At 37.4% G+C, this 16,126-nt stretch overlaps 1 protein-coding gene across 7 annotated transcripts in view; it reads right to left on the reverse strand.

Annotated features, from left to right (window-relative positions):
* ahr1b (aryl hydrocarbon receptor 1b) overlaps positions 1–16,126 on the reverse strand; it is an 88,907-nt gene that overhangs the window by 11,399 nt on the left and 61,382 nt on the right. The window contains exons 11-13 of one of the 7 annotated variants that reach the window (XM_087302751.1): positions 14,640–14,866; positions 8,858–8,948; positions 6,121–6,302 (exon numbers count right to left, since the gene is read on the reverse strand). In XM_087302751.1, coding sequence (XP_087158877.1) covers positions 14,705–14,866 — 162 coding nt within the window. In that variant the 3' untranslated portion in view covers positions 6,121–6,302; positions 8,858–8,948; positions 14,640–14,704. 7 annotated transcript variants of the gene reach the window in all.

Raw genomic sequence — 16,126 nt, forward strand, 5'->3', positions numbered from 1 at the left:
AGCCATTTTAAGGTCATCATCCCCTTTAAGCTATATATTTTTCGATAGTCTACAGAACAAACCATCGTTAGACAACAACTTGCCTAATTACCCTAACCTGCCTAGTTAACCTGATTAACCTGATTAAGCCTTTAAATGTCACTTTAAGCTGTGTAGAAGTGTCTTGAAAAATATGTAGTCAAATATTATTTACTGTCATCATGGCAAAGATAAAAGAAAGCAGTTATTAGAAATGAGTTATTAAAACTATTATGTTTAGAAATGTGTCAAAAAATCTGGGGGGGGCGGGTAGTGGTGGGGGGCTAATAATTCTGACTTCAAGTGTAAGCATCCATTTAGTGGTACAAGTATAAAACGAGATGAAAGACAAACTCTAGTGCCATGATTGGCAGCATGTTAGCGCAGAAACTCCATTGAAAATACTGGGGTAAATTAAATTTCCATATTTTAAAGACCTGGGGTCCGTTCTTTGTACCTCGCTTAAATGATCTAAGATTATTTGGCAGATCCTGGATCTGTTAATCTTGATAACTGATCTCTCGCTAATTTGGTTCTTCAAACAAGTTCGCGAATCAGATTAGAATGTCTGGATAAACTGATCTGAGATCGCTGCGTGTGTTGTGAAGGACAGATCTATCGATCCTCGAAATCATGATCAGCAATGCAACGATTGGCTGACGGCACAGCAGCGTAATGACATCATCTGATTAATATTCAATTATCCATGTGAGCAAAATTACATCAAATTAGCAGTAAACGGCTTGTTAAATATGACACGCAATAACCTTCCACATTTGTTGTGAGCTGCAGGCTTTACACTTTCATGCGTCAAGAGTATTCATCATGTATTTCAATGCAAATCAATGTATTTAGTTCTACATTTAGAAAAGATTTTCTTTATTATAACTATTTCTTTAGAATAACTGGTTGTTTACAAAAGCATTTTCATATTGGTAAAGGCGTCTGCAACTTTTGTAAAGCATCAAATCACTGCCATATTAACTGCCGAAACATGTTTATGACTGCATAAATGTATTATTGCTTTAAAAAAAAAGTCACATATTGTGCATGTTTATTATACACAATTTGTACTAAAGCAATCTAAAAAGTTCATATCAAAGTTTTCTCTGTGCACCACCAGGTGGCAGTCTTTGTACTTTCATTTCGAGAGTGCAGATTGCATAAGTTTTATTAATATGTATAACTTTATTTATTTTATTAATGACTATAACTTTATATATATAGTTTAAAAATATGTACCATTTTCCCAAGTGTATATAACTACTACTGTAAGAAAATATCAGAATTCGGAACATACTTTCTGTATTATCTTTGCTCGAACTGAGCCGATCTAATCCTGTTTTTATGAATTGAACCTGCTCCCGATCAGGTTTGAGCTAGCAGATCTGTTGCTATGACAACAACTCTCGGATCAGCTTTGAAGAACGAAACGATCCTGGATCGTGTCAAATCGTCAATATCCAAATCCAGCTAACTGAGTAATCCACGTACGAAGAACGGACCCCTGGCATGGACAAATGGAATTGAATGCAGAGCTTTTTCCTAGTCTCATAGCCACTTTATATTGTTTATATCAATTAGACAGTGAAGATCACTGATTTTTAAAGAAATCAGATCTTAAACGTGGCGATTTTGTAATGGCACGATAGATCACTGGAAGCGCTTGGTCTGGCTTGGGTTTTGGATTTTCACAGCATGATTTATTACTGATGAACATTAAACAGCTAGCATTTTTAGCACTGCTAGGATTGTTGACACTTAACTCTTATTAGGAGTTAAGGTTTAGACCAAGTCCAACTAATGGTGAAAACAGCCCAAATGTCTTTTCTTTGAAAGAAAAGTGCGTGCTGATAGCGCAGTTTAGTCCAGAACTAAACCTAATTTATGTCTGGGAAACTGGCTTTGTTTGCGGTGTGTAAATTTATTGGCTAACAAAACTATAAATAGACGTGCAACATTGTTAACACATCATGAAGAGACGCCAGGCCTGGGAAAGCCAAGGCATTGTAGAAACGCTGTAAATGAACTGCAGGATGACAACAAACAGTTGAAATCTTCGGTTCTCTCTGTTTTTTGGGGTGTGTTGCAGAGACGTGACAGACAGCCTTGCGTGAGAGTCAAGCGGACAGCGAACAGGAGCCCGCGGGTTCCCGGAGAGGAGATGACTCCACTCATCTGCACTTCCAAACATGAGCAGACACCTCAGTCTGGGGCCAGAGCCAGACGGCCAGAGAGAAAGACAACATCCTTTCACAGAAAATACTGCGGTGATACCATGGTATCAGATAGCAATAATGATAGCTTGATAAATTCCACTATTTTACATGATTACCCTGAGGTAAACTGAGGAATACTATGTTATTACTAGAGATTTTACAAATAGCAACCTTGAAAATGAAAATTAACCATGGTTTCATGTAGTAAAATTGTTGTAGCCATGTTGTTTTTAGAGTATTAACTTCTATTTGTATAACCAGAGTTTTAACACAAATACCATGTTACCATGTAAAACAACAGTTAATTTGTGATTAGCGCTAACCCCAAATTAACCATAGTTTTTCAACACCAACCATAGTATTACCTTGGTATTTGCAGGAAAAGTGTTTTTTAAAAACTGAAGTTGATACAATTTTACTATTAAAAACCATGGTTAATTTTTGTAAGGGTTTAGCCACCTAAAAGCTAATTGATTACCCTAATCATAGGTATTTTAAAACATATGCTATTGTTTTACAAGCCAACATTTATTTTATAACTGTTTAACAACTCTTTATGTCCTTAAATGCAATGTCACATTTAGCTGACATGTTGCTGCTAGTGTATATTAGCTAATATGATGACTTTTATTTTGACTTAAAACTTAAAATGCTATGCTTAAATAATAGTAAGCATGGTATCAAACCAAATCCAAGGACAGCATGACTGAATATTCACAAGCAAAAGTCAATAAATATACATTTAAACTAAATTGTTTACATATTTTTAAGCATTATGTTGGTAGCTAGCTTGCTAACTGACAACATAGCAACATCTCTGGGTTTGACCACAGTATATATCTAAAAATACATGGTAAACCATAACACTAGTTCCAAAAAACATAGTAAAACCGTGGCACTTTTCTCTGGCAAGTTAAGAAGAAAACATTGATCTTTTACAGTCACATTACTGTGCGCATCTGAAAACTGTTTACAGCATCTGAAAATAATTGAGTGCTTTATGACAAGGGCATATTTGTCTGACATTTATTATATAAAAGGGTTTCTGGAAAATGTCTGTATGTAATTTCTCTTTAAAAAAAAATGTTGAAAGCTCCTGCTGAATTCCAGATGAACTAGATGGTAGCAGAAATAAAATGGCTATAGCTAGCCACTTATGGTGATTAGCTGCTCTAGGTGGCCGATTAGCTGAAGTACCAGGATTTGGCAAGACGTAAGGATGAGTAAATGAAGGAGTTTTAATATTTAGATTCTTTTGAAGATCCTCTGTGCATTGTGGGCACATTACTGATTCATGCTAAATCGTCTGGATTCTAGTCTTGCTGAATATTTAAGGACTCTCTATGCGCAAGAATTTAGCCATTATTTGCACATGCCAACTGTATTAGCTTAGTATTAGCTTATCAACATGCTAACACTAAATGATATGCTAGTTGGTGTCGAAGTTTGCTTACCATTTAGGGTGTTCAAATCAGTCAGTTATGGAAAGATAGCTAGCTACACCTTTCACTCAGGCAAAATACTTTGTTATTGTCATTGCTAAATATTCTGTACACAATGGGTGCTCAACCCTGTTCCCCCCTGCTGAAATATCCAGCTTACACCAGCCTAAGCTGGTTGCCTGGTTTTAGCTGATTGACCAGCCTAGTTTTAGAGGTGTTTTGGCCATTTCCAGGCTGGTTTATGACCAGCTAAAACCAACTAAAACCAGCTTGACCAGCCTGGTTTAAGCTGGACACAGCTGGTTTTGGCTGGGCTCCCGGCCTGTTTAGGCTGGTCAAGCTGGTTTTCTAGCCTGACCAGCTAAGACCAGGCTCTAAATAGCTGGAAACCAGCCTGGAAATGGCCAAAACCCCTCTAAAACCAGGCTGGTCAATTAGCTAAAACCAGCCAACCAGCCTATGCTGGTTTAAGCTGTTTTTTTCAGCAGGGATCTACTTTCCAGGGGTCCGTTCTTCGTACCTCGCTTAAATGATCTAAGATTATTTGACAGATCCCGTATCTTTTAATCTTGATAACTGATCTCTCGCTAATTTGGTTCTTCAAACGAGTTCGCGAATCAGGTTAGAATGTCTGGATAAACTGATCTGAGATCGCTGCGTGTGTTGTGAAGGACAGATCTATCGATCCTCGAAATCATGATCAGCAATGCAACGATTGGCTGACGGCACAGCTGCATGATGACATCATCTGATTAATATTCAATTATCCATGTGAGCAAAATTACATCACAACTAGCAGTAAACGGTTTGTTAAATATGACACGCAATAACCTTCCACATTTGTTGTAAGCTGCAGGCTTTCCACTTTCATGTGTCAAGTGTATTCATCATGTATGTCAATGCAAAATATTTTTTTATTTATTATAGTAGCCGTTTTTTAATCGGTGTAAAGAATAACTGGTTGTTTACAAAAGCGTTTTCATATTGGTAAAGGCGTCTGCAACTTTTGTGAAGCATCAAATCACCGTCATATTAACTATCAAAACATGTTTATGACTGCTGAAATGTATTATTGCTTTAAAAAAGTCACATATTGTGCATTTCTATTATACACAATTTTTTTTAGCGATCTAAAAAGTTTATATCAATAAGTTTTCTCTTTGCACCACCAGGTGGCAGTCTTTGTACTTTCATTTCGAGGGTGCAGATTGCATAAGTTTTATTAATATGTATAACTTAATTTATTGTATTAATGACTATAAATTTATATATATAGTTAAAAAATATGTACCATTTTCCCAAGTAACTACTACTGTAAGAAAATATCAGAATTCGGAACATACTTTCTGTATTATCTTTGCTTGAACTGAGCCGATCTAATCCTGTTTATATGAATTGAACCTGCTCCCGATCAGGTTTGACCTAGCAGAACTGTTGCTATGACAACAACTCTTGGATCAGCTTTGAAGAACGAAACGATCCTGGATCGTGTCAAATCGTCAATTTCCAAATCCAGCTAACTGAGTAATCCACGTACGAAGAACGGACCCCTGCAGATTTCAGTTGCAAACAATATCAAACACACCTGCCTGTAATTATCAAGTGCTGTTCAGGTCCTAATTAATTGGTTCAGGTGTGTTTGATCAGGGTTGGAGCTGAACTATAGGAAGGTAGATCTCCACAAACAGGGTTGAGCAGACCTGCTCTACTCTATGAGCTCTATTCACTTCATTTCCCACACTCTCACCATGCCCCCTTCGAGTACTTATTTTTCTATAGTGGCTAATGAATTGGAAGTCAACATTCACATTCAATGACTTGCTAGATTTTGATAAATTTATAACCCACATACAGTCCCTTCCTAACCCTTGGCCATTTTATTTCCCATTCTCTGCTTTCTGTGCCTGTCTGGCTCCTTCTCCCAGGATCTCCTAAATGCATTGGATATTATTTAATATGAGCTACTTCACCTAATCTCTGCACATGCCACCTGTTAGGTAGCAACATGCTAATACCAATACTGGAATCAACATGGTATTCTCTAAAATGTGTCCTCACGCCCTTCACTTTGGCTCCCTCAAACCTCTGGGAATGATGCATTAGGTTCCCCCATTTTCCCCACTTACTTGTTCAGTTCTTCTAATAATTAATTAGAGCCAATTTCCCATCCCTGTTCCTGGAGGCACACCGACAGTACAGATTTTAGATGTCTCTCTTATCTGAACCACTCCTTACAGGTTTTGGAGTCTCTTCTAATGCTCTAATGAGTTGATTCAGATGTGTTTGATTATGGAGAGGTTGAAAATGTGTACTTTTGATGTGCCTTTAGGAACAGCGTTGGGAAACACAGTATATATTTTTTACTAATGAACATAAAGTCTACAAATTTCACTGAAAATGGCTTTCTTCTTTGGATTGTCAGGATAGAACACTAGGATTTGACAAGGTCTAGCATTTATGTGCTTGCACATTTCCAGTTGTTGTTACTGTCGCTCACTAACCCCAGATCACTTCATCTCTCTCTCATCCCATCCTGCGCTCTCTGTCCCTGTCTGGCTCCTTCTCCTGGGATCTCTCTGCCTCGCTCACAACATCTCTGTTTTGTCTGCTTCTGTTGCTAAGGCTAAAGGAAGACAGAGGAGAGTTAGCGTTCCTCCTCTCGAGTGACTGATCACGTCACAAGTATGCATAAATCACACTCAGATACTGAGTATATGGGATTTGGACCCTTTTTACAAGATTGTTATGACACATTTAATGGTCATCTGCATCTTAAAACCTTGTAAGTTTTTAATAAGTTTTAATAATAATAATAATAATAAAAAAAAAGAACATTTATATGTATTTACATACAGTACCTGACAAAAGTATTCTTGCCTATCCAAGTTTTAGGAACAACCAATATTAATTTGACTTCTAGTTGATCATTTGGTATCGGGAGTGGCTTAAAGGCAAAGGCCTCTAGATTACACTTATTTTACCAACCTAAAATATGACTATGCCTCGATTTTTAATTATTTAATTAGGATAGTAAGGGTTGACTTTGCTTAGACAAAAGTCTGGTCACTTAACAGAAATAATGTACAGGATAGAATATAAAGTCATGCTGCAGTTGAAAATGAATTAATATTGTGTTTGACTCCCATGAGCTTGGAGGACTGCATTCATACATTTATGCAATGACTCAAATAACTTATTAATAAAGTCATCTGGAATGGCAAAGAAAGCGTTCTTGCAGGACTCCCAGAGTTCATCAAGATTCTTTGGATTCATCTTCAGTGCCTCCTCCATCTTACCTCAGACATGCTTAATAATGTTTATGTCTTGTGACTGGGCTGGCCAATCCTGATGCACCTTGACCTTCTTTGTTTTTTAGGAACTTTGATGTGGAGGCTGAAGTATGAGGAGGAGAGCTATCCTGCTGAAGAACTTGCCCTCTCCTGTGGTTTGTAATGTAATGGCCAACACAAACGTCTTGATACCTCAGGCTGTTGATGTTGCCATCCACTCTGCAAATCTCTCGCATACCCCCATACTGAATTTAACCCCAAACCATGATTTTTCCTTCACCAATCTTGACTGATCACTGTGAGAATCTTGGGTCCATGCGGGTTCCAATAGGTCTTCAGTATTTACGATGATTGGGATGCAGTTCAACAGATGATTCAGGGGAAATATCTGCCACTTTTCCAAATGGTTCACTAGAAGTCAAGTCATTATTTGTTGCTCTTACAACTGGAATCAATGACAAGACTTTTGTCAGGTATTGTATGCATCATATAATCTTTGCATCAAAAAAATAAATAAAAAATAAAAATAAAAATTACTGCTTATGCAGGGCATTTCTAATGTAATGTCTATGGGACTTGAGAGTAAATTTGACGTTGTTCTCTCTTCTGGCAGTCGTTATCATTGTAACAATTTTTTTCCTTTTTCTGAAAGTCTTGATAACACCATAAAGGAGTTTTTATTTTTATTTTTTATATTTCAGCAAATAGAATTGTAAAAAAAAGTATTTGTTATACTCTCCTGTTCACTGCGCTGTAGGTTTCGCTGCAGAGAAACCCGGAAATGTAAAAAAGGGTGCATAGTAAGTGAGGGGTAAAGGGGGACCATACTTACCGTTGAACTAGAACAGAGGCCAAACTCGGGCCTGGAGGGCCGGTGTGCTGCAAAGTTTAGTTCTAACCCCAATTAGACACCTGAATCAGCTAATCAAGTTCTTTCTAGGCATATAAGAAATTTGTAGACAGGATTGTTGAAGAAACTTGAAAGTAAACTATGCAGGACATCGGCCCTACAAGACCAAGTTTGAACTAGAACTAGAATAATTGTCACATGTGATAAGAGGACTGGAATTGAAAACACTACTTCTGCCAGAATTCTACATTAATTGACGGGGACCAGAGCAGAAATATGTGCACAGGCCCAGAATCCCTAGCAATGCCCACTGCCACAAATGACTCCAACTGCTTCCTATTGCCTTTACTGGTTTTCTTCAGGTGGCAGTTTGTTTAGTCTCCTGTGGCGATCTGGCCCACCCCTACATGTTTGTTTGCTTTCAGCCAGCCTGTTTCTTCGCACCATGCTAGGTGTGAAAAGGAGCCATTCGTTTGGTCCGTTGCACGATCAATAAGAGACGTGAGGATAAAAGCGCTGAGAGAGTATATTTGAAAACCGATGAGCCCTGCTCGCGTGAGACAGCTGCATTTACACTATGCCAAGTCTCCCCCAGGTAACTATCACCTGTGAAAATGAAACTTTTTCAATTTTATGCTATTTATGTTATATTAATCTTGAGTACCTACAGAGTATGACTGCCTGTTCTCCGAGAAGTCTTTATTTTTGAAAAATTCCTATAAGACATAGAGGCGAAATCCTGGAAGTACAGAGTCCTGATCTACAGAGGAGTGTGGCACAGCTTCAGAGAAAGGCGAGAGCATTATTCATCAGTGTTTTCAATTATATACCATTTGTTTTTGGGACGCAGAGATTTGAAAACAAATTTACTAGCAAAACAAATGACCTGTGGTTTGTAAAATATCCACTCATATCTATGGAAGATGGTTTATAATAACTGTTTTACATAATGTGCATTATTCACAACAGTTACTCACTCTATAGGTCACTAGAATGTTTAGGTTACTCTATTCTTCTTTCAGTTGAACAGCCACTTACTTTCAAGTATCTTGGGAGAAGTTGAAGAATTGATTTGTCGTAAATCCAGCAGCTGTAATCTCTCCACTGTAGCGCATGGGGCTGCGGCATCCTATGTGGTAAACCAAAAGCATTGCCATGGAAATACATAAGTGATGCATTCTAAATAAAATTGCCATTTATAACATATTGCAGAAATTGCATGAGACCACCCACCATTTAATGTAAATTATTTTAAAGTCAAGTAACACAAATTAGCTACTAACTTCTTAAAACTTAAAACCATACATTCCCAGTGTTAGCTGATTGATTGTTTTCGTGTTATTTGAAAAGTCATTTAACATGTCATTTTATTTTGGCTTAAGTCTCATTTGTTTACATGAGAGGGGGCGATCAAAATGTTTTGGTTTAATTTTTCCGAGCCTGAGGCACACTTCCAAACACCTAATACTTCAAGGCTGTGTTGCACTTTAACAATATAATGTGATGTGTATTTAGCATATTTATTGTGTATGGCCATACTTCACAATCATGGTGTGCAACATCCACTTGCATGATGCGACGAGAGCCACAGGACAACGGCGCCAGTGTGCTCACCACACACCAGCTATAGGTGGTGTAAAGTGGCCGGGACACCCCTACTCTTTATGAGAAGTGCCATGGGATTTGTAATGACCACAGAGAGTCAGGACCTCGGTTTAACGTCTGATCTGAAAGACGGTGCTCACTGACAGTATGGTAAACAAATGAATAGTACAATTTTACCACAAAAAAGCAAAAAGGCGGAAAAATAAGCTAATGCTGCTACATTTTGTTGAAATGGACTAGAATCAGAAGTAACACAAATAGTGCTCATGAGCTAAAGAAAAACTCAAATCACAGTTGATTATACATTTGAACATTAGCATATTGCTAAGCTAATAGCTCAGTACTCCAACAAGAATTAAATCAACATGATCTTAAGGGATACAAGCTGTGGTACATATTCTGAAATATAGCTCTTATAAAATTATACAAACTCGTATGTTATTTAAATAAAACAAAACAATTGACGTTTAAATTGATTCATTTTCTTTTTAGACTAGTCGCTTTATTAATCTGGGGTCGCCACAGCAGACAGAACTGCAAATTTATCCAGCATATGTTTTACGCAGCTGATGCCCTTCTAGCTGCAACCCATCACTGGGAAACATCCATACACACTGATACTCTACAGACAATTTAACTTACCCAGTTCACCTATACCAAGTGTACCCTGAGGAAACTCACACAAACACAGGGAAAACATGCAAACTCCTAAATGCCAACTGACCCAGCGACCTTCTAGCTGTTAGGCGATCGTGCTACCCACTGCGCCACCGTGACGCTTCTTAATTATAAATTAAGATTGCTAAATTTGAAGTTAGTTTGTACAAAATCAACCTTCGAAATCATCCAATCGAAGCACATGTGTTTAAATGTGTATATGTACTCGCATATATAATGAATTTAGTAAATTGGGAAAAAATGGTGGGAAAAATGTACATTCACTGCAATATTCATTCATTCATTCATTCCTTTTCTTGTCGGCTTAGTCCCTTGATTAATACAGGGTGGCCACAGCGGACTGAACCGCCAACTTATCCAGTAAGTTTTTACACAGCGGATGCCCTTCCAGCCGCAAGCCATCTCTGGGAAACATCCACACACACACACACACACACTCATACACTACAGACAATTTAGCCTACCCAATTCACCTGTACCGCATGTCTTTGGACTATGGGGGAAACCGGAGCACCCGGAGGAAACCCACGCGAACACAGGAAGAACATGCAAACTCCACACAGAAACGCCAACTGAGCCGAGGCTCGAATCAGCAACCTTCTTGCTGTGAGGCGACAACACTACCTACTGCACCACTGCTTCGCCCTTCACTGCAATGTTGACTAATCCAAACAAGTGCAGTTATAAAACATAAAAATGTATGAATTTTCTTTCAATTTATACAAAATGTCATGAGTTAACGATAATTTTATCTAATTTTATTGACTTTTACAGCAGTTTATAGAAATGAAACAAGTGGTACAAGTAAAATTCTAATTACATCGTATAGCTGACTCGTGTACAGATTTGCATAATTTGCAATCCAAATAAAGTCAGTGTGATGAGTAAAACGGGGAGAACTTGCAAACTCCACACTAAAATGCCAACAGACCCAGCCGAAAATCGAACCACTGACCTTCTTGCTGTGAGGTCATCGTGCTACCCACTGTGCCACCGCAATGCCCTTAATTATAAATTATAGAGACAAATTTGAAGTTAGTTTGTACAAAATCGACCTTCGAAATCATCCAATCGAAGCACATGCGTTTAAATGTGTATATGTATTCGCATATTTAATGAATTTAGCAAATTGGGAAAAATTGGTGGGAAAAACGTACAATTTTATTGAAACAAACTAAAACGTTTGACTTACAATTGTACAACAGAACTTAATTAACAAAATCACACAAATAGTGCTTATAAAATGATTAAAGATTTGACTCTCAGTTTATAAATGTCGCTAAGCTAACATCCTCAAATGAGCAAAAACATCACAAAGCATGAAAGATTACCTTTCGAAGGCCTACTGCTCCTGAGATGGTTTGTAGGACATGAAACAGGAAGCTTGGTACAGTTTCCCTCCCCTGGTAGATAGTAAACTTCTTGGTTTTGATTCAAAGAGATTAAATACATGCTCAAAATCATGCAACAGTGAAACAAGAGATGCAACAGTGAAAAACACCACAGTACGAGGTCTGTTGTGATTGCACAAATTCTTTAATTAAAGGACCAAATTGTACATTTCAACAAGCAGTCAAATAACAAAAAGACAGAACTGCATATGTACCTATCGATTCGGCTACTTTCAGTGTGTTAGAATAAAATAAATCCAAACGTGATTATTTTATTTTTATTTGAAAAATCAAACATGACTGATTAAAAAAAAAAAAAAAAAACATGACATGGATGACATAATTTCTAAACAAACAGTTCAACATTTAAATTCTGGAAAGTAAAATTTACCAGTATGGCACCATGTTCTTCATTTAAAGTGTAAAACTTCTTCTTAAAATATACAAACAGAACACAATACCTGAAAAAAAGAGAAAACTTATACAATATTTACTCCAAAAACATCTTTCTAAAAGCCTACATCTTGTGCTGGAGAAACAAAAAAAGAAGTAAAACCTGGTTAGGTTGCAGTGCTCTTTAAAATAGTGCTTACAACAATATGAAATAACTGTATTTTCTTTTGTTACTATTTACAAGCTTTTAAACATTTCGTAAATGATTGTCGTAATATTTCTCATATACGTGTTAAAGAAATTCGAATCCATAGCTGAGCCAGTGGTACCTCTCATAAGAAACGTCTGTAAATACGGTATATATATATATGTACTTTAAAAAAAGAAACAAAGAAAAAAACAAAGAGGCTGGCCTGGACGTTCATCTTCTCTGTGACTTTATAATACTATAACAATTAACGATATTATTTGTTAAACACCTTGCAGCACCCTGATGAAATATTTGTATTTTTTTTAAACTGCTTTACAATATACTCGACACATTCAACAATATAAGCTTCCGGAATCTCTTTTCACAGACAAAACAAACCTGCTCTTGAACTGGTTCTTGAAATGCGTTAACGATAAGTTCTGGTCAACACAGTCTCACTTCAAATGCATGATGAATTTGAACATTTGCGTGATGCTTCACGTTTAAAGAGATTTACGGCAATTTAGAAAATAAAATCTGAACAATATATGGGTTAATCGACATAAAGTTGGTAAAAGTTACGTATCGTTCAAGTTAACTAGTTGACTGTACAAGTTGACTAGCAGCTAGCTCTCTGCAACTCTTACATGGTGGTCCACTGAAGCTAAGCAGAGCTACGCAATGGGGAGACCACATGGGAAAGCTAGGTTGCTGCCGGAAGTGTTGTTAGTGAGGCCAGCAGAGGGCGGTCTGTGTGGGTCCTAATGCCCCAGTATAGTCAAGGGGACTCTATACTGCTCAGTAAGCACGGTCTTTCAGATGAGATATTAAACCGAGGTCTTGACTCTCTGTGTCCTTTAAAAATTCCAGGATGTCCTTCGAAAAAGAGTAGGGGTGTAACCCCGGCATCCTGGCCAAATTTGCCCACTGGCCTCTGTCCATCATCGCCTCCTAACCATCCCCATATCATAATTGGCTTTATCACTCTGTCTTCTCTCCACCAATCAGCTGGGGTGCGTTCTGGTGTAATACGGCAGCCGTCGTGTCATCCAGGTGAATCCTGCACACTGGTGGTGGATGAGGAGATTCCACCCAATGTGTAAAGCACTTTGAGTGTCCAGAAAAGCTCTATATAAATGTAGGGAATTATTATTATCATCATTATCATTATTATTATTATTACTATTATTATTAACCCGTGCAAAATGCACAACATTTACTGCAATGTTGTCAAATCAAGTGCAGTAATAAAATGTACAAAATGTATGAATTTTATTTCAATTTAGACAATTGAAATCAAGTCATGAGTTAACGATAATAATATCGGCTCATACAAAATATACGACTTTTACCGCAGTTTATAGAAATGAAACAAGTGGTACAAGTAAAAATCGAATTACAATGTACGGCTGAATCGTATACAAATTTCCATGATTTGTAATTTAAATAAAGTCAAAAAATTTAAATTGAAAATGTTTATTTTGCTAACGCACGTTGCTATTCTATATGCGTAACTCATTGTGTGTAAACACATATGTTTAGGTAATCTTCAATCAAAGCCACAATATTCTTAACCACGCCGTTTGCTATGAAGGAATTATGTGCAATAAAAGCCCCGCCCCCTACCAAATATTCTATTTCAGGAGGAAGAACATCAAGGTACTGAAATAAAAAATAATTCTGTTTCACGTGGACTGGGACAAAACCAACCAATCGAAAGATTGTATGAAGTACGTTTGGTTCACTCTTACAAATCATTACACATTCGTTGTGAGACTGGGTTGGTTCTGGAACTACTACACACATGAACACCTGTATCTAAAAGGTAAGTTGATTTGTAAAGCTGATCTAGAATCAGCTTTACAAAATCTAATCTCACAAAATGCAATAGCGAGAAGGGTTCAGATCTACAAGCGACATCTACAGAATTTTTTTATACTGCAATCTGTGTTATTACTGACATCTCGCACAGTTTTCTTTAAACTGTTGGTAAAAAGAAGGTAGCGACCTTGCATTTTCCCATAAATAAATATGCAATCCAATCTTCTGTTCATATAAACATCATTTACTGCGTTTCAGGACAATCAGTTCTATATGTTGCGCATGACGTTATTTACGTCATTTAGCTTTCCGAACAATTAGCACAAATTTGTACTACTTGTATTTCACAAACGATTTCCAACGAATTGTCTCACACACACACACACACACACACACACACACACACACACACACACACACACACACACACACACACACACACACACACACGCGCGCACACACACACAAACATACACACGTACATATACACAAACATTTCCCAACATACACCTGTTATGGACGGACCAACGCAAATTGTGATCAACTGCATCTTCCAACTTTAGAAATTTCTAACATAATGGCAAGTAATATTAACCAGAGTGCTCACATTATGCCGGGTGCAGTATTCAACGACTTCAATTGGTTTAATATTCCAGAGATCAATCTGTGTCGATTTAATTGAAATTAAAACCCATTCAAGTTGATAAGAAAGAAAGAAAACAAACTAAAAACAAAAACAAACCATAATTTATGCTTGACAGTCTTCCCGTGATGGATGGCATCTCTTCGGATGGATCTTTACTATGTTCAGAGGTAGAAACCAGTGGTTTGAGGGTCTGGAGGATGTGGGTGTGGCTCAGGAAGTGGGTGGGGACTGTTGACAGGTGCGGCCACTGTGTTGCCATTGGGAACCAAACAACTTCCGTTGTAGGTCACGCTAGTGGAGTTCAGAAGAAAACCGGTCTCCATCTGGAAACAAAAAAATGTTAGAATACCTGACTAAAAAGTAAATGCTAGCCAAAAAGTGAAAGTATTAAGCTAAAATTTGATTGAGTGAATCTCATAGGATTCCTAGGTCACAGTTCAATTAATAGTTATAATTAAGAACACTAATAGCTTCTGTTGCAAGTTGCATTTCCTTCCACAACAACTCAGAGTGAATTATTTGCATTTGACCTAAAATACAAACTCAAGTATGGCGTTAGCTTATGGAACTTGCACAGGGGTTGCTTTTTTAAAGCAGTTTAGCGGCAGCAGGACAACAGATGTAGTGTTTAACAGGGTCATTAAGGTCTTCTGAAGATGCATTCACTAGAATCACATCAAACTAATTTCACTTATTTGTTTTGGAGGTTTACCAATCAAAACAATATAGGCTCAAACCACTACATGCACCATGCTAACCAAAGCCAATCTAAACGACAACATTTTAAATCTGAAATATTTACATCTCATTTGGAATTAATTTATTCATGAATGCTACTTTATAGTTTTTTCTTAATTTATTTACCTTTTTTAGCTAAAAATGTATACAGACAACATTTTAATACGGACCACAAACAATTACAAAATTAACGAAAAAGGCTCTTGAGGTTGATGGGAAAAGGTTTCTGTAGGAATGTGGTGTGCGGATGATAAGTAAATCCCTGGCAATATCACAAAGCTCCTATAGTTAGTGCACGAAAGTGAAGTGTTAGCATGCATGAGGTAGTGCTGGTGCTGGATTGTAGGTCATGGCTGCTCACGCCTGACTGGCCATTTAAGCTCTATTCTCCTTTCAGCTGAGAGCAATGACCCTGAACACACACACGCACATACTCAAAAGCCCAGAATGTAGTGCTGGACATAGACTGAATTGTCTCTTTTGGCCTTGCCCTTCCATTGATAATTTAGTCCTATTTCTAACCTCCTCATTCTCATTTTGGCAATATTTTTATCATCTCAATCTCTTTTTTTCCCTGAAAAAGTTGCACCTTTCCTTTTCCATTTCGGCAATAATTCATACAAAAGTCACCGCTAAGGTGCCAGACTTTTGTAGTATAACCAATAAGGTATTTAGCGTGCTTTAAACCCATTTCCAAGTCTTGATGATTGCTCCATATGGCTGGTCCATATGGGATGTTTCGTGCTTTGCCTGCCTACTGGGTGAAGTACAAGTCGGAATGCTTATAAAAGCAAAAGCACATCACTATTTAACAAGCCACAATATTTTGAGATATCATTCATGTT

The sequence above is a fragment of the Danio rerio genome, chromosome 22 (assembly GCF_052040795.2).
Source record: "Danio rerio strain M-AB ecotype USA chromosome 22, GRCz13ab, whole genome shotgun sequence".
In the NCBI taxonomy this organism is placed as follows: domain Eukaryota; kingdom Metazoa; phylum Chordata; class Actinopteri; order Cypriniformes; family Danionidae; genus Danio; species Danio rerio.